This window comes from Salvia splendens, chromosome 21, assembly GCF_004379255.2.
Source record: "Salvia splendens isolate huo1 chromosome 21, SspV2, whole genome shotgun sequence".
In the NCBI taxonomy this organism is placed as follows: Eukaryota; Viridiplantae; Streptophyta; class Magnoliopsida; order Lamiales; family Lamiaceae; genus Salvia; species Salvia splendens.
Genome location: NC_056052.1, coordinates 22,508,308 through 22,532,207, shown reverse-complemented (window position 1 = coordinate 22,532,207; position 23,900 = coordinate 22,508,308). Strand labels below are relative to the sequence as shown.

Genomic DNA, 23,900 nt, shown 5'->3' with positions numbered 1-23,900 from the left:
TGATTCTCACATATTGTTGTTTTTATATGGAGTATGCATGCTTTCTTTGACTTATAAACATGAATTAATTAATAAGCTTGGCGTTTGTTGCTTTTTTCCATGCTTGCTCCTTTTTCCCTTCTGGAGTTCACAACCATTTATTGACTTATTATAAATGACTTAATAAATTTCCAATTATGATTGAAATTGGTAAAATTACAATTAAATTGATAATTACACTAGTAAACCCGAATTAAAATTTTATAAACTTTTTTTATCAAACAATATAATTATTGGTGATAAGGTACTACTAATTTATTAACGGGACAGAATAAATGGCATTATTAATTCGCCTGCTCGGCCGGTGGTGGGCACCGAATTTCGTATGTTAAGCAATTAACTACAGGATCTAAATCAGTTTTATATATAATGACAGATTCAAATGATGGAATTTGTGTCCAGTGAAGAAGCTTATCGTCTACTAAAGAAGTTTTATAGTCACATGGTTCATCATCAGAAAGCAAAGAATATTACTAGGCATGATTGAGTATTCCATAAGTAAAAAAAATCTATATGAGTTTATATATACGTGCCATATATTACAACGTGAAAAAGAATGCGTAAAAGGAAAAAATTAAAAAAAAAGGGGCAAAAAAAAGGAGAAAAAAAACATGTAAATCGAAATGGAAAATCAAAATATACTCCTATAACAGAGAGAAATCATCTGCATAAGATGTTGCTAAAACTCTGCGGCGTGGCAGTGACGATATTCATGGTGCAATTCATATTAGTAGCTTTGTTCTTCTTCATGATGAAAATGAGTTCCACTTTCCCTCCCATCCTCGCCGTGCTCGTGATCGGCACAACTCCGGCGGTCAAATCTTCAGCAAGCTGAGGGCTGCCGCTGAGATTCAACTCGAATGCGGAGTGAGTGAATCTCTTAGTGGATCTCCAACCGGCTTTCGAGTTCGGGACGGAAACCTGCCCCACTCTGGTTCCTCTGTAGAAGAATTCGACTGTGGTGTTGCGGTACTTGTAGCGCCCGAAGTTGGCGTTCTTCACCGTGAATTCGGGAGTTATGGTGGCCCGCAGCGACGGACTCGCCGCAGTGCCGGCGTTGAAATCAGTGATGGCGGCGCCGCGGATGCGGAATCTGGGAGTTCGGACTTTCATAATTGTTAGGGCGAATGCGGTTATGATTGCGGTTTGGAAGACGATGAAGAGGAGGATGTAGAGGATGCATTTGTTGCGCTTCTTCTTCCGCTGAGCTCTCGTGGCGTCGTGAGCGGCGGCAGCAGTGGCGGCCTCCGTGTCGCCGCTGCGTGCATAGCCGTTGGCCGGGTATGCTGATTGTTGATCCTTTTCGGCCATATTCTCAGATTAATTTTTCTAAATGCAGAAGAAGAGTAGTGGAGAAATATATGTATGCTCTGCTTCAAGGCTGGAAGAACTGGCTTATTTATAGGATAATATATAAAGGGGTATTTTCGTAATTTTGTATTATATAATTTTTCAAAATATTATTTTTATTATTTAAATATCATTTCGATTTCTATTTATTTTCAGACTAATAGTATAAAGAAACTCTAATAAAAATTAATTTTTTTTAAAGATTTGGTAAAATATTTTCTTAAATGCAAACGTGAAAGTTTGGCTTGAAGCGGCTGAGTTATTACGCGTGAAGCGGCTGTTCTGATTGGTTGAGAAGTTAGCTTTTTCAACAAAGCCGTCCACATGAAGGTATAATTATGGATAGAAGCTTCTGCTTACGATATGTTTAGGGTGTTTTCTTCAATGTTGACTTTACTAATACAGTTATTTTCTAATTTTTGGACGCGTAATATTTGAGGTTATAAAGTTTTATAATTTAATCGCTAATTACATCCTTCACACGCAGAAGAATACATAATGATAATCGATCACCAATTAACTATCACAAAACAAAGATGCATGTCACATAATTATCCACTACAAAAAAAAAGGTTACAGCATTTTTTAAGGACACAAAAAATTGAAACCCAATTGCTTGTGTTGAAAAGTTTTAAAAAATAATAACAATTTAGGACGCTACAGAAGCATCCAGGGGCGGATCCAAGAATTTAATTCAGAAGGGGCAAAATTATATTTATAAAGAAATTTTTAGAGTTTGAGGGAGGACATTTATGAAGGAAATTGAAAATTTTGCAAAAATTGAAGAAGAAAATAGTAAAAAAAATATTTTGAGGGGGGCATTTGCACCCTACCCTCCTCAAGTGGCTACGCCCCTGGAAGCATCCTTAAATTAAGTACAAATTAACTTAAATTTTTTACTTTTTTAGAAGCGTTTCCATTTACGTCCTCTAATTTTAGTTATGACATCAACAATAAAGACATCCTTTTGAAGCGTTGGTGGTATATTTAGAAACACAAATTATCGTCTAGAAAGGTCGTTAACGATTTTTTTGTTGCAGTGATCGATTGACTTAATTCCTTGCCCAATTTGTTTATTTCTCTTTAGAAAGCGGGTATAATAAATTATGTCACCTAGTTAAAGCCTTTTCATGAAAGCCAATTACCTAGATGCAATCATGCAACTAGTTAGGATATTACTATATAGGAGTAGATTTTATGGGAGGTAGATACGGTCTATTTATTTATTTATTAGAAGTCATGTATTATTCCAAATAAATTTCTGATACAAATAGTCGTAATTTCGTATTTACGATATGAGATAAGTCACCGAATATCTCAACGATACACCCACATGACATGACGGAAGAAAAAGATGCTACACGCTTTATTTATTTGAAGTGATCAACGATTCTCTTATTCTCAAAATAAAGAAAAAAACTTATGCGTACAAATTTGTCGAAATATTTGCCATTTAAAACACTCCACATAATAGTATAATAATAAATCGAATCCACAGTTGTTTCGATGATGGTTAATTATGTGAAATATAACTATGTTTACATACGTGAATACGTGATACGGCCAAGAAGATAATAAAATCATAACGAATTGCATGACCCATTGTTTAAATTTATTGCACCCTCCATTTTTTATGTAGGGTCGATCTAGACATATGTACAATAATTAAGAGCCACCCCAAAAAGACTAATAAACCGTGAAAGAATTTATGCATGACATGACATAAATGATATGTACTAGAATTATATATCTAATTAAAAAAATTAAATAAAGTTGGGAACTTTTGTCAAGAGGGAGGAACCTAAAATGGCACTTAAAATATTGAATCAAAATTCGAGCTCTAAAAATAACATTCACGAAATTTATGTATTACTACGTACTATCATATTTTATTGGGCTCGAGGAGTACTACAAAGTTTAATTAACAATTTTGACTAAAAAAGTGAAACTTTTAAAAATCATGTACCCTAATTACGAAATAATCAATTAATCATATAATTATTCTTCAACTAATAACTGAAACTTAAATGCTAAACATTATACTCCATATAATTAATTACTCTATAAATAAAACTAAGAACAACAAAAGTTGTGGAAGGAACATCAAAATGGTGTCTCTATATTAAAAGATGTACTCCTACCATTTTTTATTTCAATTTCTACATATGCTGCTAATAGTTTGAAGCTGGACTTTCCGATACAAAATGTCAAATTTTTACGTTTCCAGGCTGGAATTTTAGACAAACTATTTGATACACGTCAGCTTTAATTGTCTAAAAAATTTGAGGTGAGCTTATGAATTAAATAATTAATTAACCCGATTACCCGAGCATCCTTTTTCTGACTTTATAAACAAATGTACAGTTTGATTCTAGCTAGGCACCCCATGTTTGACATTTCTTACTTTTTCGTTGTCTGTTTCTTAGTTGCCATTATTTAAGATTTGATTATAACTTGTATCTAATTTTTGTTTTACTATGAAAATGATTTTATTACTAGAACAGAAAGTTATAACGAACTTTTAACTTCGAGTTCAAAAGATAATGATCTTATTATGCATATATATAGTCATTAACTATTTACAAATGACTATTCTGTTAGGACAATTCTCTAATCTCATAAAAATGAACTTTTTTTTTAATTTGTCCTATAAAATTATGAATTTTTAAATTTAAGAAATTTTCTCTAGGTGATACTCATTCTCTACTAAAAATAATTCAATCATTTTTTCTTTCAATCTATCCCTTACTTTACTAATTGTTAAAACACATACTTTCAATGTTTATATTTTTCATAGAGAAAAAGAGTAAAACCTATGCAGAATGCGGGTTCAAATATTTTGTCACAACCTGATTAATTTAATTTAATAGAGATTCCAAAGTAACAAAAATATGTATATACTATATGACAAGAATATATTATACCTCATATATTACAATGTGAAAAAAGAATGCGAAAAAGGTGAAATAAAAAGACCAAAAAAGAATAAAGAGGCTAAAACACTACATGTCAACCAAAATAAAAAATTAAATTACAAAAGAAAGAAATCATTTGCAGGCGATGTTCCTAAAGGTGTGCGGTGAGGCAGTGACGATTTCCATTGTGCAATTCATATTGGTAGCTTTGTTCTTCTTCATGATGAAGATGAGCTCCACTTTCCCTCCCATCCTCGCCGTGCTCGTGATCGGCACCACTCCCGCTCTCAAATCCTCGGCGAGCTGAGGGCTGCCGCTGAGATTCAACTCGACGGCGGAGTGAATGAATCTCTTGGTCGATCTCCACCCGGCTTTCGAGTTCGGGACTGAAATCTGCCCAACTCTGGTCCCTCTGTAGAAGAATTCGACGGTGGTGCTCCTGTATTTGTAGCGCCCGAAGTTGGCATTCTTCACCGTGAATTCGGGAGTTATGGTGGCCCGCAGCGACGGGCTCGCCGCAGTGCCGGCGTTGAAATCGGTGATGGCGGCGCCGCGGATGCGGAATCTGGGCGTTCGGACTTTCATAATTGTTAAGGCGAAAACAGTGATGATTGCGGTTTGGAAGACAATGAAGAGGAGGACGTAGAGGATGCATTTGTTGCGTTTCTTCTTGCGCTGCTCTCTCATGGCGTCGTGAGCGGCGGCCGCCTCTGTGTCGCCGCTCCTTACGTAGCCGTTGGCCGGATATGCTGATTGCTGCTTCTCAGCCATTTGATGTTAGTTAAATGTGTTTTGTTTTTGTAAAACTAAGAAAATATGTGTCGATGGTGTTGGAGGTGGTTAGGGTTAGGACTTCGGACTCCAATATATATAGACCAAGAAATGGTAGTGGAAAATAGTGTTGTGAATTTCAATTATCATTAACATTGTGTTAGTAAATATTTTAGTGGAAAGTAACGCGTGAAGCGGCCTACTTTGAATCATGACTTTCTTTGTGTATTTAACTATTTGAGCAGAGGAAAGGCATAATCTTTTTGGTGGGAAGAAGCTTCTGGTGGGACCCCCTGTTTTTGACAATGTCATAGAGACTCATGAACCAATAAGGTGGAGTTTCCACGTCATACCATTTACGCTATGGTCACTCTTCTAGATGGGAGTGATATAAGGGATCTAATTCTATAATCTTTTGTATGCTTATTATATATAGTCTATTGTAGCATCTTTCACTTTTGCATAAGAAACTCCAATGGTTTATTAAATTATAATTTTATTGTACTTTGGATACTAATTTAATTAATTATTGCAACCATACATCAAATCATGTGTGAATGCCAGTAAAAATTGGTCTAACACACTTGGTTTGAAGTTTGAACTATTTTGGTAGAGCCGGGGGGGTGGATGGGTGGAATATACAGGAGTATTATTTTACAACTAGTTGAAAGTGTCGTTAGATACTAAAAAACTCATTTGTGTTAGTTTATTTTACAACACAATAATTGTGGTTGGACCAGCTCTCCCATATCTTTCCTAGGAACGTAGAATAAATTAGACTTCAAGTCAAGTTTAAGTTCAGTTCATTTATAAGAAGCGGCCAATTGCCGGTTCATAAGTTTTTTTAATTTTTTTACTATTTAAATAACATTGGTATAAATGCCCTCCAAAATTGACTGAATCAATTAAGATTGAAGAATTGAAAATTTAATCTATCTATACATATATAAAAGGCGAGTTTTGGCCTTATTTTTTAATATCTATAAGTTTTGGGTATGAATTTAAATAACTATAAAATTTGGGCAAATTTTTCAATAAAACTATATATTTGGTCACCAAATTTTATAACCGTCTCTAATTCAGGCGTTTTATATTTTTCGTTCATTGATGGGGTACGTACTAAACAAGCCCAATAGCAGTGACGGCCCATCAGCCCAAAGCCCAAGGAAGAGTATCAGTTCGGCATTACCAAAAAGTTCGGCCCCAGCCTACAGCTCGGTAAAAGCCGACCAATCAAGCTCTACTCTCAGATCGGCAAAAGCTGCTCGGCAATAATTCAGCAGTTCGGTCTCAGTATTCGACCGAACTGGGAGATAGTGGACTCATGCAGAACCTCCACGACCTCCACTACACGATCTATTTAGTGGTGTCAACTCATGCAGGATCTCATGCAGGATAGCGGACCAAACAAAGAGATAGTGGACCCATGCAGGATCTCATGACCTCCACGACATCCACAACCTAGTTAGTGGTGATGTAAGCCACGACCTAGTTAGTGGTGATGCAAGCCACGATCTTAGTTCAATGTATAAATAGAACTTAGATCAGATAGACTAAAGGTGGAGAAAGAAAGCTCTCTAGACATCAAATATCATATAGCAAGTCTGTATTTGTAAGCTGTAAACCAGATCAAGCAATACAATCTTGCCCTCTTTTCTTCCCGTGGACGTAGATTTACCTCAGTAAATCGAACCACGTAATTCCTTGTGTCGTGATCTATATATTTTTTACCCGCATTTACTACCATCAAAAATTCGCCCAACCATCACTGGCGCCGTCTGTGGGAAACAGAGAACCAAATTTGTGATAAAGCGAATTTTTGACCCTTTTTCCACCCCAAAAAAATGCATACCAGATCACGTAACACCCATAATACCGTTCATGATAACCATGAGGAAGCTAGTCCAGCCCGCAGGTCTGGAAAACAGCCTCGGGAGAAATCTACTTCCAGTTCTCACGGAGAAGGAACAAGCCGCTCAAAGACTCATCGCACCGAGTCTTCCCAGCAGCCCGATTTGAACGAGGCTGTCAAGTTGTTTTTGGCCGAGAAGCAGGAAGAGTTCTTAATTTTCCTGCAAAAGGGCCAAAAGCCGGAGACGAAAACGGTGGATTCTCCCTCCTCATCCAGACATGAAAGTCACTACCGCAGTAGTGCCGTGTCTTCCAGGAAGAAGAATCCTCAACCCCGACATGTTCCTGTTCCTCCTCGGTACCGGAATCACAGGAGAACTCCATCTCCTCCATACCGAAGAGATGTCGGGTTCGCCATGTACGGAGCATTGAAGACTCCGTTCTCGGACGATATCACCCGAACTCCCTTGCCACAGAACTACCGAACTCCGTCGATGACTTATGACGGGTTAGTGAATCCTCATGACTTCCTGGGACGCTATCAGTATAACATGGCGAACCAGGGTCTCAATGAGGTCCATATGTGCAAGCTGTTTCCCGAGCTGCTTATCGGGAACGCAAGAAGGTGGTTCGATAGCCTCCCCCAAGGCAGCATTAGATCTTACCGAGATCTAATGGATGCTTTCCACAGGAGGTTCTTTCAGAAAGCGGAAGCCCGAATCACTTCGGCTCAGCTGCTTTCTATACGTCAAGGTCGCGACGAAAAGATCAGCGACTTTATGACGAGATTCCACAAGGAATGCCTACAAGTAGATGATCTCAATGATCTACTTGTCATTTCGGCATTCCAAAATGGAATCCTGCCCGGAGCTCTCTACAGAAAGCTCGTGGAATGCAGTCCGCAAACAGCTCAAGAGATGTGGGACATTGCGGACCAGTTCTCCCGTGCCGATGAGGCAGACCGTCGCAAACGGTCTTTAGACAGCTCATCCCGAGGAGATAGGAGGAAGCCCGATCATAGCGATCAGGGACATCCTCGCCGAACTCCTTTTGGCGATCAGGGACATCCTCGCCGAACTCCTTTTGAAAGGATTCAAAGGACTCCGGTGCAAGACCGATTGGGGCCACGTCTCAATCCTGAGAAGCCGCCCGCTCAGTTCGTACCATTGAACAAGCCAAAGGACAATGGGTAGAAAAATCTCCCTCAAGTCTTATGGTCCTACCGAACTACACCCAAAACCTCCAACGGTGAAACTCCGTACAGTCTGGTGTACGGCACTGAAGCCGTGATTCCGGTTGAGATCGGCGTACCCAGTCCCCGAACTCTAAATTTCTCCTCAGAAATGAATGATGACGGACTGAGAGCCGAACTAGATCTGGCCGAAGAAAGAAGAGAATTGGCCTGCATAAAAGCAGCCAAGTACAAGGAGCAAGTAGCCCGGTATTATAACCAAAGGGTGAAAAAGCTGCAATTTCAAGTGGGAGATCTCGTCTTGAGAAACAACGAAGTAAGCCGAGCAGAAAAGCTGGGCAAACTCGAACCCACATGGGAAGGTCCATATCGGGTGTCAGAAGTCCTCGGCAAAGGGTCTTACAAATTGACTCACATGTCAGGAGAACAAGTACCCCGAACATGGCACATTTCCAACCTCAAGAAGTTCCATTTGTAAGAGACAGTCCGGTCAGTCAGTCTTGTGTCTAGTTCGGTCCTAGGGGTATGTGCTTTCTTTGTTTTTTACTTGTTTTTCATGTTTGTCTATGTGCGTTTTGTCTGTCTATGTGCGTGTCGTCTCTTACAAATGTTACTGAGGTATCTTGTTCTTCGAAGGCTGATCCCCTTTTTAGAACATATATAAGCCAACGATTGTGAGTCCAAGCTTCTAAGGAGGATACAAGACCACAATTCAGCTTAAGAAACAAGCAGTTCGTCTGAAACGAACTGCAACAAAGGGAAAGTCCGATCCACGCGATAAAACTCGCCGAATTAGGACAAGGGAAAGTCCGATCCCCAAATTAGGACAAGGGAAAGTCCGATCCGAGCGATAAAACTCGCCAAATTAGGACACAAGCTTAGTCCGGTCAAAGAAATTTACTTCATAAGACCAAAGACGAGTCCGGTCAAAGAAGTTTACTTCATAAGACCAAAGACGAGTCCGGTCAAAGAAGTTTATTTCATAAGACCGAGGACCAAGTCCGGTCAAAGAAGTTTACTTCATAAGACCAAAGACGAGTCCGGTCAAAGAAGTTTACTTCATAAGACCAAAGACGAGTCCGGTCAAAGAAGTTTATTTCATAAGACCGAGGACCAAGTCCGGTCAAAGAAGTTTACTTCATAAGACCAAAGACGAGTCCGGTCAAAGAAGCTTACTTCATAAGACCTAGGACGAGTCCGGTCAAAGAAGTTTACTTCATAAGACCGAGGACGAGCACGATGAAATTTTTTCGCTGAGCTGTAAATACGCAGTGATAGAAGCGAAATGAAGATTTCATTTATTAAAACTTGTTCGGCATACAACTCCACTGCCCTACGAGAAGGCGTTACGCTATTACAAAGGACTATTCTACTGTCCACGGTTGCTAAAGTTGAGCCACCTATTCAAAAAATCCTCGTGAAGCCGAGTTCGGGCGTTCCGGGCAGCTGAAGAATAAGCAGGTCGACGAGATGCTCTGATCGACCTACCGCCTCTTCCTTGAGTCCGGGAAGTTCTGGCACCTCGGCGGCGAAGAGTCTCTTCACGAAGCATTTGTTGATCTTGCTCACTCATAATCACAGCTCCTCTACGAACTTCAGTCCGTCCTTGTCTTGACGTTTCCGGTTGCTCCTGAGTCCGTTCTCGTCTTGACGTTTCCGGTTGCTCCTGAGTTCGTTGCTGATTTGGAGTAGGATTTTGAGCAAGTGGATCAGAGGTTTGAGCTGGAGTATGAGCATCTGTTGGCGGGAAATGCCTAAGGAATCTCTCGATTGAAGGACGCCGGGAAAGAACGATGTCGTACCGAGAAGCCCAGCGCCGCAATGATTTCACAACTTGTTGGCAAGCCGAGCTCTCCACCGCATTGTTCCTCCGGAGTACATGAAGCTCCTCCCACAGTTCATCAACTTGATTCTGAACTTCAGATATGCTCATTCCCCCGCGTCCGCAGATGAAATCCTCATACGCAGTCCTCTCAGCGACGGCAGTATTCAGCTCGGCCTCCAGATCCTTCTTTTCGGATTCTAAGTCCTTATTGTCGGCCTCCAGCTTCACTAAACAAGCCAAGAGTTCGTCATTCTTCATCTGGTCAGCTATGGCTTTTTTCTCAGCTTCGTCTAAAGCGGAAGAGTACAGCCGCTTCCAGTGAAGTACCTCCAGCTCCTTAAGAGTTAAGAATACAAAGCAGCTATGTCAGTTCGGCATTTCAGTTTACTGAGCAGGTAGTAAACCACAACAGGAGTAAAAGAGAGTACGAAAAGCTATACGAAGACACAAGTGTAGAAAGAAGAATTTTTTCATTCATAAGAAAAAAAATTTTTTTACACAAGGAGGGCTTCAAGGCCATTTTACAAGAAGGAAGAAACTAAACTAAGAGAAGGGAGACGAAATCATACTCCGCCAGCTTCGTCTCCGGCTCCTCGGTGAGTTTCAGCTTCCTTCTCCTTGTCTGCCTCAGCTTCAGCCTCGGCCTCCTTGCTCCCCCCAGCCTGCTCGGTGCCCCCATCACCGATCAGCAGCACCTCTTGCTCGGCCTGCCTGTCTCCGGTCTGCTGATCAAGCTGCTCGGTCTCACCCTCTCCGTGGAAAATTGGAGCGGGTGAAACTGGCCCTAAGGAGGCAAAGATAGCCTCCATATTCTCGTCCCGGTCAGCTCGGCAACTACGAACTCGGTCAGCAGAAAGCAGGACCGAGGACGAAGCAAGCTCCTCAAGGAGCGGCAGACTCTGGAGACGAGCTGCTATCTCTCGGCCGTACAGCGGCAGGACGACTTCGGGCCCCTGCTCGGCATTATCGGTCATCAGTTTCAGCAGATCACCGACAAAGGCCGAAAATTGATTGCTCAGAAAGAGTTTCTCCGCGAAAGCACGGAGAACCTCCCCTTGGGCAACCACGGCGGCAGCATCCCTCCGTTTCGTCTGCTCTCGCTGGATGACGAGCTGGTTTTTGGCAAACTGGGCTTCATCCTGGGCCGAGATCTTAGCAGCTCTGGCCTTCTCAAAGTCTGCCTTAGCCTGTTCGGCCTGGTGACGAGCAGCCGCCAACTTCCTCTGCATCTCAGCATAGTCGCTGGACGCTTTAGAGAGTTCGACTGCGACGAGCTTGCTGAGCATGCTATTCCTCTGAAAATGGAAAAAGGAAAGAGTCAACAGAGGGGCCACCAAAAAAACATAGGAAAGAAGCAAAGCCAAAGAATCAAGAAGAGAAGTTACCTCGGCAAAGTCCGTTGGCCATGCAAAAGGCTCACAGACATGCTCCGAAGGGGGCGCCAAGACGATGTCTCTCTCCGGCGCTCTTGGGGGCTTCTGGGTCTTCCCCTTTGCCGAAGTCGACTCCGGCTTTTTTGGATCCGAAGAAGAGGTCTTTTGCCTCTTCGGATTCTTGTCGGCATCAGGCGCCGAGCTGGTAACCTTCTGTTTCTCCGGCTCCTTAAGCTCGGAGGATTTGCGGCTAATCTTATTTAGCATGTTCACTGCCAAAAAGCAAGAAAGCAAAGTTAGTTTTCGCCACAAAAGCAGTAAGGCACAAAAAAGAATTCCTCACCCTCGGTCTCTTCGTCCGAAGACGAGGAGTCGAACACGAAGTCGCCCTTGACGAGCTCAGACTCCAGGTACTGCTTCCTAATCATAGGAATCTTATTGAGCTCGCCCTCGAGCTCGTCCAACGGTTCTAACCGAGGATGAGGAATCACGGACTTCGGCCCTCTCCAGGGAAAGCCCGGAGCCGCTGTCCTATTATAAAAAAAGAAGCGATGTTGCCACTTTGGCCACTTGGTTTTGCAGAAGGCCCTAAAAGGCTGTAAAGGGATCAAGTAAAACCAACATCCTTTTCTCTTAAACTGGAAGAAATTAAGGATTGCCCTCAGAGACAGATCCTTATCTAGCCTACGCAGTTCGGCAGCAAAGGCCGATAAGTGCCTCCAAGAGTTCGGAGTCACCTGACCTAAAGGGAGTTGAAAAAAATCAAGCAGCTCTACAAAGGCAGGGGGAAGAGGGAAACGAAGCCCGCATTCCAAGCCGGCTTCATAAACGGTGGCGTAACCCTCCGGCGGCGAGTCAGCCCTATGAAGGTCGTCGGGAATCGCAACCTTCCCCCCAGGAAAAAAATATTTTTCGTGTAGGGATATCACAGTATCCTTACTCAAGATGCTGTGAAAATACTCTACGGTCTTCTCCCCGGATTCTTTCCGGCTAGAAGACCCCTTATCCCCTTTCCTACCGCTACCTGACTCAGAAGAAGAAGAAGAAGACATGGTTCTTACTCTTTGAAAGTCTGAAGAAATTCTGAAGAAATTCTTGAAAGCGGAAGGAAATTTTTACGCAAAAGAGAGAGAATGCAGAAGAAGCAATAGCAAAAGTGTTCAAATGATGAAGAAAGGACGTATTTATCAGATTCGGAGAAGATTTCAAAATCATCGCACCGTTTCGAATCCCACCTTTTCAGGATTCAACGGCCGGATTTTACTGTCGCATTTAATGCAGTCACGCGCAAGGCACGTCCCCTGACGTCAGTCTTCCCCGTACCTTTATCCAGAATGCCGAAGTGACTCGCTTCGCCGAAGTGATTCACTTCGCTTTTCGGGGGGGTAGTGATGGGGTACGTACTAAACAAGCCCAATAGCAGTGACGGCCCATCAGCCCAAAGCCCAAGGAAGAGTATCAGTTCGGCATTACCAAAGAGTTCGGCCCCAGCCTACAGCTCGGTAAAAGCCGACCAATCAAGCTCTACTCTCAGATCGGCAAAAGCTGCTCGGCAATAGTTCAGCAGTTCGGTCTCAGTATTCGACCGAACTGGGAGATAGTGGACTCATGCAGAACCTCCACGACCTCCACTACACGATCTATTTAGTGGTGTCAACTCATGCAGGATCTCATGCAGGATAGCGGACCAAACAAAGAGATAGTGGACCCATGCAGGATCTCATGACCTCCACGACATCCACAACCTAGTTAGTGGTGATGTAAGCCACGACCTAGTTAGTGGTGATGCAAGCCACGATCTTAGTTCAATGTATAAATAGAACTTAGATCAGATAGACTAAAGGTGGAGAAAGAAAGCTCTCTAGACATCAAATATCATATAGCAAGTCTGTATTTGTAAGCTGTAAACCAGATCAAGCAATACAATCTTGCCCTCCTTTCTTCCCGTGGACGTAGATTTACCTCAGTAAATCGAACCACGTAATTCCTTGTGTCGTGATCTATATATTTTTTACCCGCATTTACTACCATCAAAAATTCGCCCAACCATCATTCATGATTATCATTGCAGTTACAAGTTCATGATTATCATTGCAGTTACAATCATGAATGTTAATATGGTGTAGACTCTATCATTAAAATACAAGGTTATAATTCATGGTAGGAGTAACGTAGATTTAAAGAATTACCATCATTACAAATTAAATACACAAAAGTCATAAGTTTATTGGATGCGAAAGTTTTATTTTATACTACTCCAAAAAGAAATTAAAGAGGAGTGGAATATTGACGGCAGTTACAATAATTCAAAAAATTTGTAAACATTTGTAAAAGTATTAAAATAGTGATTGCAACTATGTAATACGACTCGTATGCATATTTACATTTTAATAATCCCAATAATTCATAGGAAACATAATTGATTGTTATTTGTAACGGCAACATTTACGTTTATGAGGATTTCTCAATATTTTATGTCTATAAATATGTAGCATTTTTAAGATTATAATTCACTTCTTCTTTCTATCCTCATTGCATCACAATTTTTTTTGTAAAAATAAGGAATTCTAGAAACCAAGAAATTCACCTTCCTTAACGATCTACAACATAGCACTACTTTGTCAGTCATTGGAGTATGGTGCGTGTGTGTTTATGAATTAATTAAACATAGAGAAAAGTCCAATGTAATCTTATTGGAATGTGTTTTCCATGATCCCATCGTGATGATCTAACACCTAGCAATACCAAATCAGTCATAACAGCTATATTTGTCTACGTTCCTTAAACTAGAGGCGATTTTTTTAATTTGACTCCTAAATTATTGTTGTTTTTAAAAAAATTTCAACGCACGTAATTGCGCCTAACTTTTTGTGTCCTTAAAAGATAAGTTTTTTTTGTAGTGGTAGTAGAAGTAAATATTTTATCAACACAAATTTACAAAAATAATTAAACCTCAATACAATACTAAATCTATTTCAGCAATAAATCAACTGTTTAAATTAAATATCCCAGATATCATTTTTTTGTATTAATCATGATAATTTTGGGTTATTAATTTCGGTCATTTAAGAAAATTGAAAATTAATGTAAAATAAAAATATGCTGATTTGTTTCTAATAGTAATAATTTTGATTCTCATCTAGGTCATAACATGGAATAATGAACCATTATAAATGTATAAATCAGATTATTATGATATATTCATCTAATAGGTGGTGAATGGAAAATAAACATCAAAGAATATAAAAATGATTAATTTAGCATAAGAGAAATCAAATAATCGCTCAAATCAATCACATCTTACATACCACACAACGAGGCAACAATCTTACAATTACACGTTATCATAGACACATTGACTTTCTTCTAGTGTCAAACACTTGATAAAATCATAAGTAAAATTATTTTTTTTTTAAAAAAACAAACAAACAAGCAGATGAATTTGTATAAAAGAAAGATTAAAAATCCAATCTTCAATTGCATCTCAAATTCCGAACCGCGCGAGTCTTGGTATCAACATCCATGGTACAATCCATCGTCACCGTCTTCTTTGAATCATGGCGGTGCCGACGGCATTTCCCCCGCTAGAGAAACGACACCGTGCTCGCGGGATATTTGAAGTGCCCGAAATTCGTGTGTTTCATGGCCACTTGGCCGTTGAGTTTAACGTTGAACGAGGCCATGTTTTTCGTTAGAGTGTCGACGGAGATGGAGATGGAGCGGAGGCGGAATTTAGGGGTTTTTATACGCATGGATATTAAGACGAAGGCCACTATGATTAGGGTTTGTAGTATATATGTCTACGTTTTGATGTATTGGTTTGTGGAGGCATTTTTAGGCTTTCCTATTTTTGGGAATTATTTGGGAGTTTTGGGAGATGAGATAGATGAGAAGGGGAAAACAACTTTCAATATTTTGTTGTTTTGTCTAGTAGAATTTTTAAAGGTTTTTGAATCAGTTTGAGAGATAAAGTATCTTTAGATTTAGGGATGATTTGATGGATATAAGTGGTAGTGAGCAATGCATATCATTCATTATCCATGTTGATTAACGTCATAGAAAGTTTTGCCTAATATTCAAGAGGCCTACCAATAATAGCCAAGAGAAAAAAGATGTCATTCTCTTTCATTTTTTTTCCGTTTACATGATCATGTGACCTTAATATCTTCAATTTCTTGTCATGTTCTAGAATATGTGTGTGAGGGAATATGAATATTTTTGCAAGTGGGTAGAACTACAACTACTGCAGAAGGTTAAGTAGTCAAAGTTTGACGTATTCCAATATTTAGAAGACAAGTTTCCCGTGAACAAGTTATGCTTATACTGTATTAATCAACACGACTGCATATATCTATTGCCAATTGGATTACACTAATACACAACAAGCTGTGCTCATTTTAATTAATCAAGTTTCCAACCTTTAATTCTTTTAATTATCATATGTACGTGAGTGTCTATATATAATCTAGACTTTATAAAGGTAGATTTCCTCGAGATTCCATAAAAATCAGTGAAAATAAAAAAGAAAGTATGAAATCTCCCAATATCTTCTTCAGACGTAGTCAACGTAACTAACTCAAATCTAAAGGGAATTAATCAAGTTGAAATTGGAGTTGTTCTATTCTTGGGCAACGCATACACACACAAAATTTTACTACTATTATAAAGTACAAACGCATAGTATATTATAACCTGGATACGGCAACGACTATATTCTGATTTTGACTTTTCTAAATTAATTAATACTGTAATTCAAAAGTTGTGTGATTATGCGTTTGATAATGATAAGGTATTAAGGTGGGTAGATTGCTCGATCGATAACGAAGTTTCCAAGTAGGCACTACTTGAAAATATTATTTATGAGGCTTGAAAATATCGTATGTTATTTCATTTATAAGAATACTACAACTATTTTCTTTTTAGTATATCCCTTAAAATTATGATCTTTCTAATTTTGAAAACTTTTTTCTTGGGACCATTCTCTATTAATAATACTTCAATAACTTTTTTTACTATCGCTTATTTACCAATTGACAATTGTGCATTAAAACGTTTGTCCTTTCAAAATTTTATAGAGTATATATTTTTATGGACATAGGTTGTATATTATTCTACGATATTTGAAAATATCAGCATAATGTTATTTCATTTATAATGACACTTGATGCAATTGTAATATAAGAAGATGTAATAGAAGAATAAGTAAAGGAATAAGACTTCTATTACTTCACCTAATATTATGAATTTATGATACGGCGTGACAAATTGATTTCATAATTGAAACGGTGGTTGAAAATGCAAGGGATGTTGGGCCAAATATCAATTTATTTTCTGGGCTACAAAACAAAGTTTTTGGGCTTAGATTAAATTTTAAATTTTTTTTTGAGACACCAAAGTTTTTGGCCGATGACTGCTATTAATTATTTTTATGGACTTAATTATTTAATAATTGAACTAATTGGTTAATTTTACTTTGTATGGTCCGTCAACTTTTTTTCTTCTCGAATATGCCTTATTAAGTAATTAATTAATTAATGGCTTAATGTTTATGACTATTATTCTAATTAAATTAGTTGAAGCATTAATTTGTCGAAGTCAGTTCTAATATGTGAATTAATTTAATTTGATTTATATAAGCTATTTATTGTTGTATTCAATTGGAAAAACACCTTCTCAAATAATTCAATTCAAATGCATCTATATAGTATAAATTTCGACATTTCGTATATAGGAAATTTCGTCTTGATTTGTTTATGAGATTGTCTTTGGTAATTATACAAGCTTCACAATTTATTAGTGATGTTTAATTACTTCGAGATTAATTCCCAATCACGATTCACTATTATACTATTCCAATAACTTGATCAGCGTCTTCATATATGAATATTCATGGAATTATGTGATGGTCTTTAATTATTATACAAACTTAACAACTACGTGATCATGTTTATTTATTCATAAATATATTTATTTATAAATAAGCAATGATTCTATTATTGTGACTACATGAACCTTCAAAAGTTAGAATTTATGAAATTGGTTAATTGATTTATTTATGAAATTGGCGAGCACAAGCTCACAACTAAGAAAAATAGAAAAAGAAGCTGGCGAGAGCAACTTAATTGATTTATATTCTTTTTTTCTAATTGTATCTTTGTAACCGTTATTTTTCTAGTTAAAAGTGAATAAATATGAAAAAGAGAAAAACGTACTCTCCATCATATCATCAAAATTTAAAAGGTTAATTTTGGCGGATAAATCAAAATTACACTCCATAAGAGTAATAGTAGTAGTAGTAGTATAAATATTTAAAAACCATAGGAGTACTATTATCGAATATTTTTATTTTTATTACAAATAAATATTTTCTGTAAATAAACTGATAAATAAAATATTTTAAAGTAGCCTCGAGAAATATCGCGGGAAACAAAGAAATCCAGGCTACAGTAGAAGCCTCCAGAACCTTCTCGGTGTTAGCTCGACCTCACCAGAACTCTCTCTCCACGATCACATATCGAACCTCCTAGAATACCTCACCACCTATATAAACTTCCGCATCCATTCGACATTCCTCAATCGAGAAAAGCAGCGAATTACAGTTATCTCTCTCTTGCTATCATACACAAGTTAAATCTATATCTCGTCGAAATCCCCTCTGGTGAATTACAATGGCGGAAGTTCAGATGGCGGACAATGCCGAGACCTTCGCCTTCCAGGCGGAGATCAACCAGCTCCTGAGCTTGATCATCAACACATTCTATAGCAACAAGGAGATTTTCCTCCGAGAACTGATCAGCAACGCCTCCGACGCCCTGGACAAGATCCGATTTGAAGGCTTGACGGATAAGAGTAAGCTCGACGCTCAGCCGGAGCTCTTCATCCGTCTCGTCCCTGACAAGCCGAACAAGACGCTTTCGATCATCGATAGCGGAATTGGAATGACCAAAGCAGGTAATGTAGATAACGGTGGTTGATGCGGATGTTTTTTGGAGAGATTTGTTTGTTTAATTGTGCTGATTTTGTTTTTGTTGAATTCGCCAGATTTGGTGAACAATTTGGGGACAATTGCGAGGTCTGGTACCAAGGAATTCATGGAGGCGTTGCAGGCCGGTGCGGACGTGAGTATGATTGGGCAGTTTGGCGTGGGGTTTTATTCGGCGTACCTTGTGGCGGAGAAGGTCATTGTCACTACCAAGCACAATGACGATGAGCAATACATTTGGGAATCGCAAGCTGGTGGTTCCTTCACTGTCACAAGGGATGTCGACGGAGAGCAGCTTGGCAGGGGAACTAAAATAACTCTCTTCTTGAAGGAAGATCAGGTATTCACTCTTTGCTAACCTCTAATTTAGATTCATGTCAGGCAGAAATTTGTGCACATTAACCTATCATTGTTCAACAATCCAGATATAATTTAAGTAGAATTTAATTTTGATAGATGCATTTGAGCATTTAAATTAGAGAAATGAAAGGGATTCCGAGCTGTTAGATCATGTTTATCCATTTTATGAACTCTAGTAGTAGCTGTATTTGGTATTTATGGGATAAATTGGAGGCTGAATTCTTTGTATTAATGTGTAATGTCATGTGTAGTTGGAGTACCTTGAGGAGAGGAGAATCAAGGATCTTGTGAAGAAGCACTCTGAGTTCATTAGCTACCCTATTTACCTGTGGGCTGAGAAGACGACTGAGAAAGAGATCAGTGATGATGAAGATGATGAGCCAAAGGAGAAGAAGGAAGAGGACGGAGATGTGGAGGAGGTAGACGAGGAGAAGGATAGCGACAAGGCAAAGAAGAAGAAGAAAATTAAGGAGGTTTCTCACGAGTGGGAGCTCATTAACAAACAGAAACCGATATGGCTGCGCAAGCCGGAGGAGATCACCAAGGACGAGTACGCCTCCTTCTACAAGAGCCTGACCAACGACTGGGAGGATCACCTTGCTGTCAAGCACTTTTCAGTCGAGGGCCAGCTCGAGTTCAAGGCCATCCTCTTTGTTCCGAAGAGGGCTCCTTTTGATCTCTTCGACACCAGAAAGAAGATGAACAACATCAAGCTCTACGTTAGAAGGGTGTTCATCATGGACAACTGTGAGGAACTCATCCCTGAGTACCTCGGATTCGTGAAAGGCGTAGTGGATTCTGATGATCTGCCACTCAACATTTCCCGTGAGATGTTGCAGCAGAACAAGATTCTCAAGGTTATCAGGAAGAACCTTGTAAAGAAATGCATTGAGATGTTCAATGAAATTGCGGAGAACAAGGAGGATTACAACAAGTTCTACGAGGCCTTCTCGAAGAATTTGAAGCTGGGTACCCATGAAGACAGCCAGAACAGAGCTAAACTGGCTGACTTACTCAGATACTACTCTACCAAGAGCGGCGACGAATTAACTAGCTTGAAGGACTATGTCACAAGAATGAAGGAGGGACAGAAGGATATCTTCTATATTACTGGTGAGAGCAAGAAGGCTGTGGAGAACTCGCCCTTCCTTGAGCGCCTCAAGAAGAAGGGCTATGAAGTGCTGTACATGGTGGATGCCATTGATGAGTATGCTGTTGGGCAGCTCAAGGAGTACGATGGAAAGAAGCTTGTCTCCGCCACAAAGGAGGGGTTGAAGCTGGATGATGAAACGGAGGAAGAGAAGAAGAAGAAAGAGGAGAAGAAGAAGTCATTCGAGAGCCTCTGCAAGGTGATGAAGGACATCTTGGGCGACAAAGTGGAGAAGGTGGTGGTCTCTGACAGGATTGTGGACTCCCCGTGCTGCCTGGTGACAGGTGAATACGGGTGGACTGCGAATATGGAGAGGATCATGAAGGCTCAGGCGCTTAGGGACAGCAGCATGGGCTCCTACATGTCGAGCAAGAAAACGATGGAGATAAACCCGGATAATGGGATCATGGAGGAGCTGAGGAAGCGAGCTGAGGAAGACAAGAATGACAAATCGGTGAAGGATTTGGTGATGTTGCTATTTGAGACAGCTCTACTGACTTCTGGTTTCAGCTTGGATGAGCCCAACACATTTGCGTCGAGAATCCACAGGATGCTGAAGCTTGGTTTGAGCATCGAGGAGGATGAAGCTGCTGAGGATGCTGATATGCCTGCGCTGGAGGATGAGGGTGTTGAGGAGAGCAAGATGGAGGAGGTTGATTAAGTCAATGAACAATTGAGGTTTTAACCGTAGATATGATGAGTCTAAAACATTGTTTCTGGTGGTTGTTGGTGTAAGTGCGTCCGAGTGTGTTTTATTTGCTCTTTCCTTGTAAGATCGTTGTAATGGTGGTGTTGTCTGTGAATTGCATCTGAAATTATGGTGGTTTAACGCCTAATAGTGGTATTTTTCTGCTTTTCTATATTGGTGCCTATTTTTTTCAACTAACCAGCTGAGTCTCAGAAAAGTGATCGAACATGTCATGAGTTGGCAAATTCTTAGAAACGCCATAAGTTTAACAAAAACATGCCTAAGTTTCAATCATTATAGTATAGCAGAAGTTGATAATTTAATAAAAATTATTTACTCGTAACACTTAAGAAAATTTTATTGTGGAGTAACTAATATGGGTTATTTGAAAGTAATATTTTTTTAATTACTAACAGTAGCAATAGGACTACTCGAGAGATAAATAAAAGTTCTATTAAAATATGAGTTTATTCACATACTAGTATTACTTAGAAGTTAGAAGAACACAGTCCAACAATGAGGTTGAGTTTAACTAAAAATATCAGAAATATGAAGTGTATGTTCCATAGTAATCAGCCCATCGATGAAATATCAAACCAACAAAAATCACTAACAAAAAAATATTTTATAGTTGGCAAAAAAGCCTCACAGAAGTAATTCTAGTTCAATGAAAACAAAATTGGAGAGCACAAGTTCATTACGCCATTATAAAGCAAAATACAACTTAGGTTCCATACAATCTCATCATATGAATTCCCAGAAACTAAGAAACTGCAAAACAACAAATTTAACTAGAAGGTGCTCCACCAAAGCCACCAGCTCCTCTGCCAAAACCAGGCCGCGCTCCAGTACCCTGCATTTATAATGATATTTGTTTTATTTTTACTATACCAAATTAGCTCAATTGCTTCTGATTCCGTCAATTGAAGAAGGCAAATGGAAATGACTCGTATCACAGGATTCATAATGCAGGAAGTTCAACAGGCAATGGAAACATAAAATGTAAAAATCAAACTTATTGTGAAGGACTTGAGAAAGTCCAACCTTAATCCAGCAACTAAGATAGTCAAAATCACTACAGCATATTTTTTAATCACGCAAACATAAATAAACATAGTGTTTAATGCCCTGTTTACCTAGGTGTATACCGATGGTATAGCGGACCTCTAAAATTTATACTCCTGTGCTACGCTTCTACATTTACTTTCCATGATTTACAATGGTTTGACAACTAAGAACTTCTTTTGATTGAAAATGAATGGACAGAGTAATACATAGAGTTGAACACAGAAATATAAGAAACTGATAAAATATGCAACTCCTAAAGAGCTATGTTCTGAATCCACAAAGTAGACAATAAACTATATATCAACAGTTCAACACAATAAAAACTAGTGCAAATCACATTGACGAACAGATTAGTGGCAACCAAATAGAACAAGTTTATTGACATTACCCTGAAGTTTGGCTGGTAATCAGCAGGAGCTCCACCCTTCTCACCACCAAATTCACCTGCTGGTCCTCTTGGTCCACCACGGTAGCCATCTCGGTCACCAAATCGTGGCCTGTCACCATCTCTGGGAGGTCCACTGCGAAAGTAGAAGACATATATATTTGAGATGAAAGATGCACAGCAAAACTTTGTAAACATGTTTCCATTCCATAGAAAAGTGAAAACACATATTTTAGACAGATAAATAGTCTGCACACAAATCTTCACAACATAAAAGAACAGAAAACACATCCTAATATATCTCCACTATTTAACATACATTGCATTATCACGCGAACAAAACTAAGAATAATCAAAAACCAAGAAGCGATTTTGCACATGAACAGCATCTACTCACCGAGGGCGATCGCCACCAGGCCCACCCAAGGGGCGGCCAAGGGGCTTGGCAGACTTCTTCAGCGTGGCGGGCACAATCTCCGAAGGCAGATTGAGGTATGTGCGAAGGAACTCAATTCCATCGTTCGTGAGGTACCAATAGTAATGCATCCATGCGAATGTCTCGCGGACGTATTCCTTCGATTTGAAGCTCTGCATAAGCTTAATCACCTGAAGGTTAGGGACATCGATTTCCGGGTGCTTCGCCAAATTGTAATCCTTCTTCGCATAGCATACGCCCTCTGGATTTTCCACGCGCATAAGAAAACAACAAATTGACGCCGCAGATAAATATACAGGAAATCAGAGCGAATAATTTGTTTAAAAAAGACGAACAAAAAGTTAATGATACCTTGGAAAAGGTATTTGGAGATCTCTCTACGGTTCTTCTCTGTGATAATCTAAAAAAATTAACAGAAGCAATGTTAGATTAGAAGAAAAAGATGAACCGCACTAGAAGTGGATGTACGAAACGTCTCAACGTTAAAACAATATGATGAGGAATTGTACCATGGCTGCAGATGGTTGTGGAAGAGAGACGAAGGAGACCCGACAATGAAAGGTAGAAGATGCAGCAGCTAACGGAAAAAGGAATCCCTAAAACGAAAGGGAATTAGGGTTTTGTAGGGAGATCTCGGCCCAGTGAAAAATTCTAAGGCCTAATTAAGCTGGGCCCAGTAGCCCAAAGTAGTACTATGTTTTTAAATTAATTAATAATATGGTTTACATTAATAACTTTAAATTAGATTACAAAATGCTAAGTATATGTGACTTAATTCTAATATAAAATAATCAAAGATTTATACATTAATTAAATATTTTCATGTACGTAAGCTTGGTTGTATCAAATATTGATCTTATTTCCCTGTACTCAGCGACTCTAAATTATCATACTTCCCCCCGTCTCACATAAATAGGTTAGGGATGTTATGGATTTTAATATATAATTAATAAATTAAGAAAGAGAGAAAAACGTAGTTGAAATAATGTAGTAGATGGTGAGGTCCATAAATGATAAAGTAAAAGAAAATGAGAAAAAAATGTCGTAAATGGATATGGACTATTTGTATGGGACAGGGAAAAAAAGGAATTTCGGCCTTTTTTTTGGGACAGAGGGAGTATATACTTCCTTCATCCCCTAAAAATAGAAATCACTTCAATTTTGGTCTATCACCTAAAAATAGAAACTTTTTTATTTTAGGAGATTTCTTTCTCTCTAATGAGGTGGAGCCCAATTTCCAATACACTTTTTATTTTATCTCTATCTTATTTTATCAATTTTACATTAAAACATGTGATGTATGACGAGAGTATTATGTGTTTTGCTTTGTTTTGTTAAAATGTTTAAAAACATAATTTTATTATTATTAATGGAAATTTAGTAGGTTTGGTTGATGAACCTTATAACTTAGTACTTTGTAGTAACTTTTTTTTTAAAAAAATTGAGCATGATTTATGATTATGATTCTTGGCCATTTATTTTTGTGGTCGTTGTATTTCAAACGCCAACAAGAGA

General features: G+C 39.0%; 4 protein-coding genes across 4 annotated transcripts; 1 reads left to right on the top strand and 3 right to left on the bottom strand.

Moving 5' to 3' along the window:
* Positions 1-699: 699 nt before the first annotated feature.
* On the bottom strand, positions 700-1,350 carry LOC121784384. Its single transcript, XM_042182532.1, has one exon. It carries the CDS (start codon positions 1,348-1,350, stop codon positions 700-702), a length of 651 nt encoding a protein of 216 aa, XP_042038466.1.
* Positions 1,351-4,436: 3,086 nt separating this feature from the next.
* Positions 4,437-5,075, bottom strand: LOC121784383. Its single transcript, XM_042182531.1, has one exon. It carries the CDS (start codon positions 5,073-5,075, stop codon positions 4,437-4,439), a length of 639 nt encoding a protein of 212 aa, XP_042038465.1.
* Positions 5,076-17,879: 12,804 nt separating this feature from the next.
* LOC121784782 (heat shock protein 83) lies at positions 17,880-20,668 on the top strand. The gene is made up of 3 exons (XM_042183009.1): positions 17,880-18,267; positions 18,358-18,638; positions 18,910-20,668. The coding sequence occupies exons 1-3, from the start codon at positions 17,985-17,987 to the stop codon at positions 20,467-20,469; spliced, it is 2,124 nt and encodes a 707-aa protein (XP_042038943.1). The 5' UTR covers positions 17,880-17,984; the 3' UTR covers positions 20,470-20,668.
* Positions 20,669-21,106: 438 nt separating this feature from the next.
* LOC121783229 (40S ribosomal protein S10-1-like) lies at positions 21,107-23,009 on the bottom strand. The gene is made up of 5 exons (XM_042181240.1): positions 22,895-23,009; positions 22,737-22,785; positions 22,347-22,626; positions 21,953-22,085; positions 21,107-21,349 (listed from the first exon to the last, which is right to left on the bottom strand). The coding sequence occupies exons 1-5, from the start codon at positions 22,895-22,897 to the stop codon at positions 21,284-21,286; spliced, it is 531 nt and encodes a 176-aa protein (XP_042037174.1). The 5' UTR covers positions 22,898-23,009; the 3' UTR covers positions 21,107-21,283.
* Between the last annotated feature and the right edge of the window lie 891 nt (positions 23,010-23,900).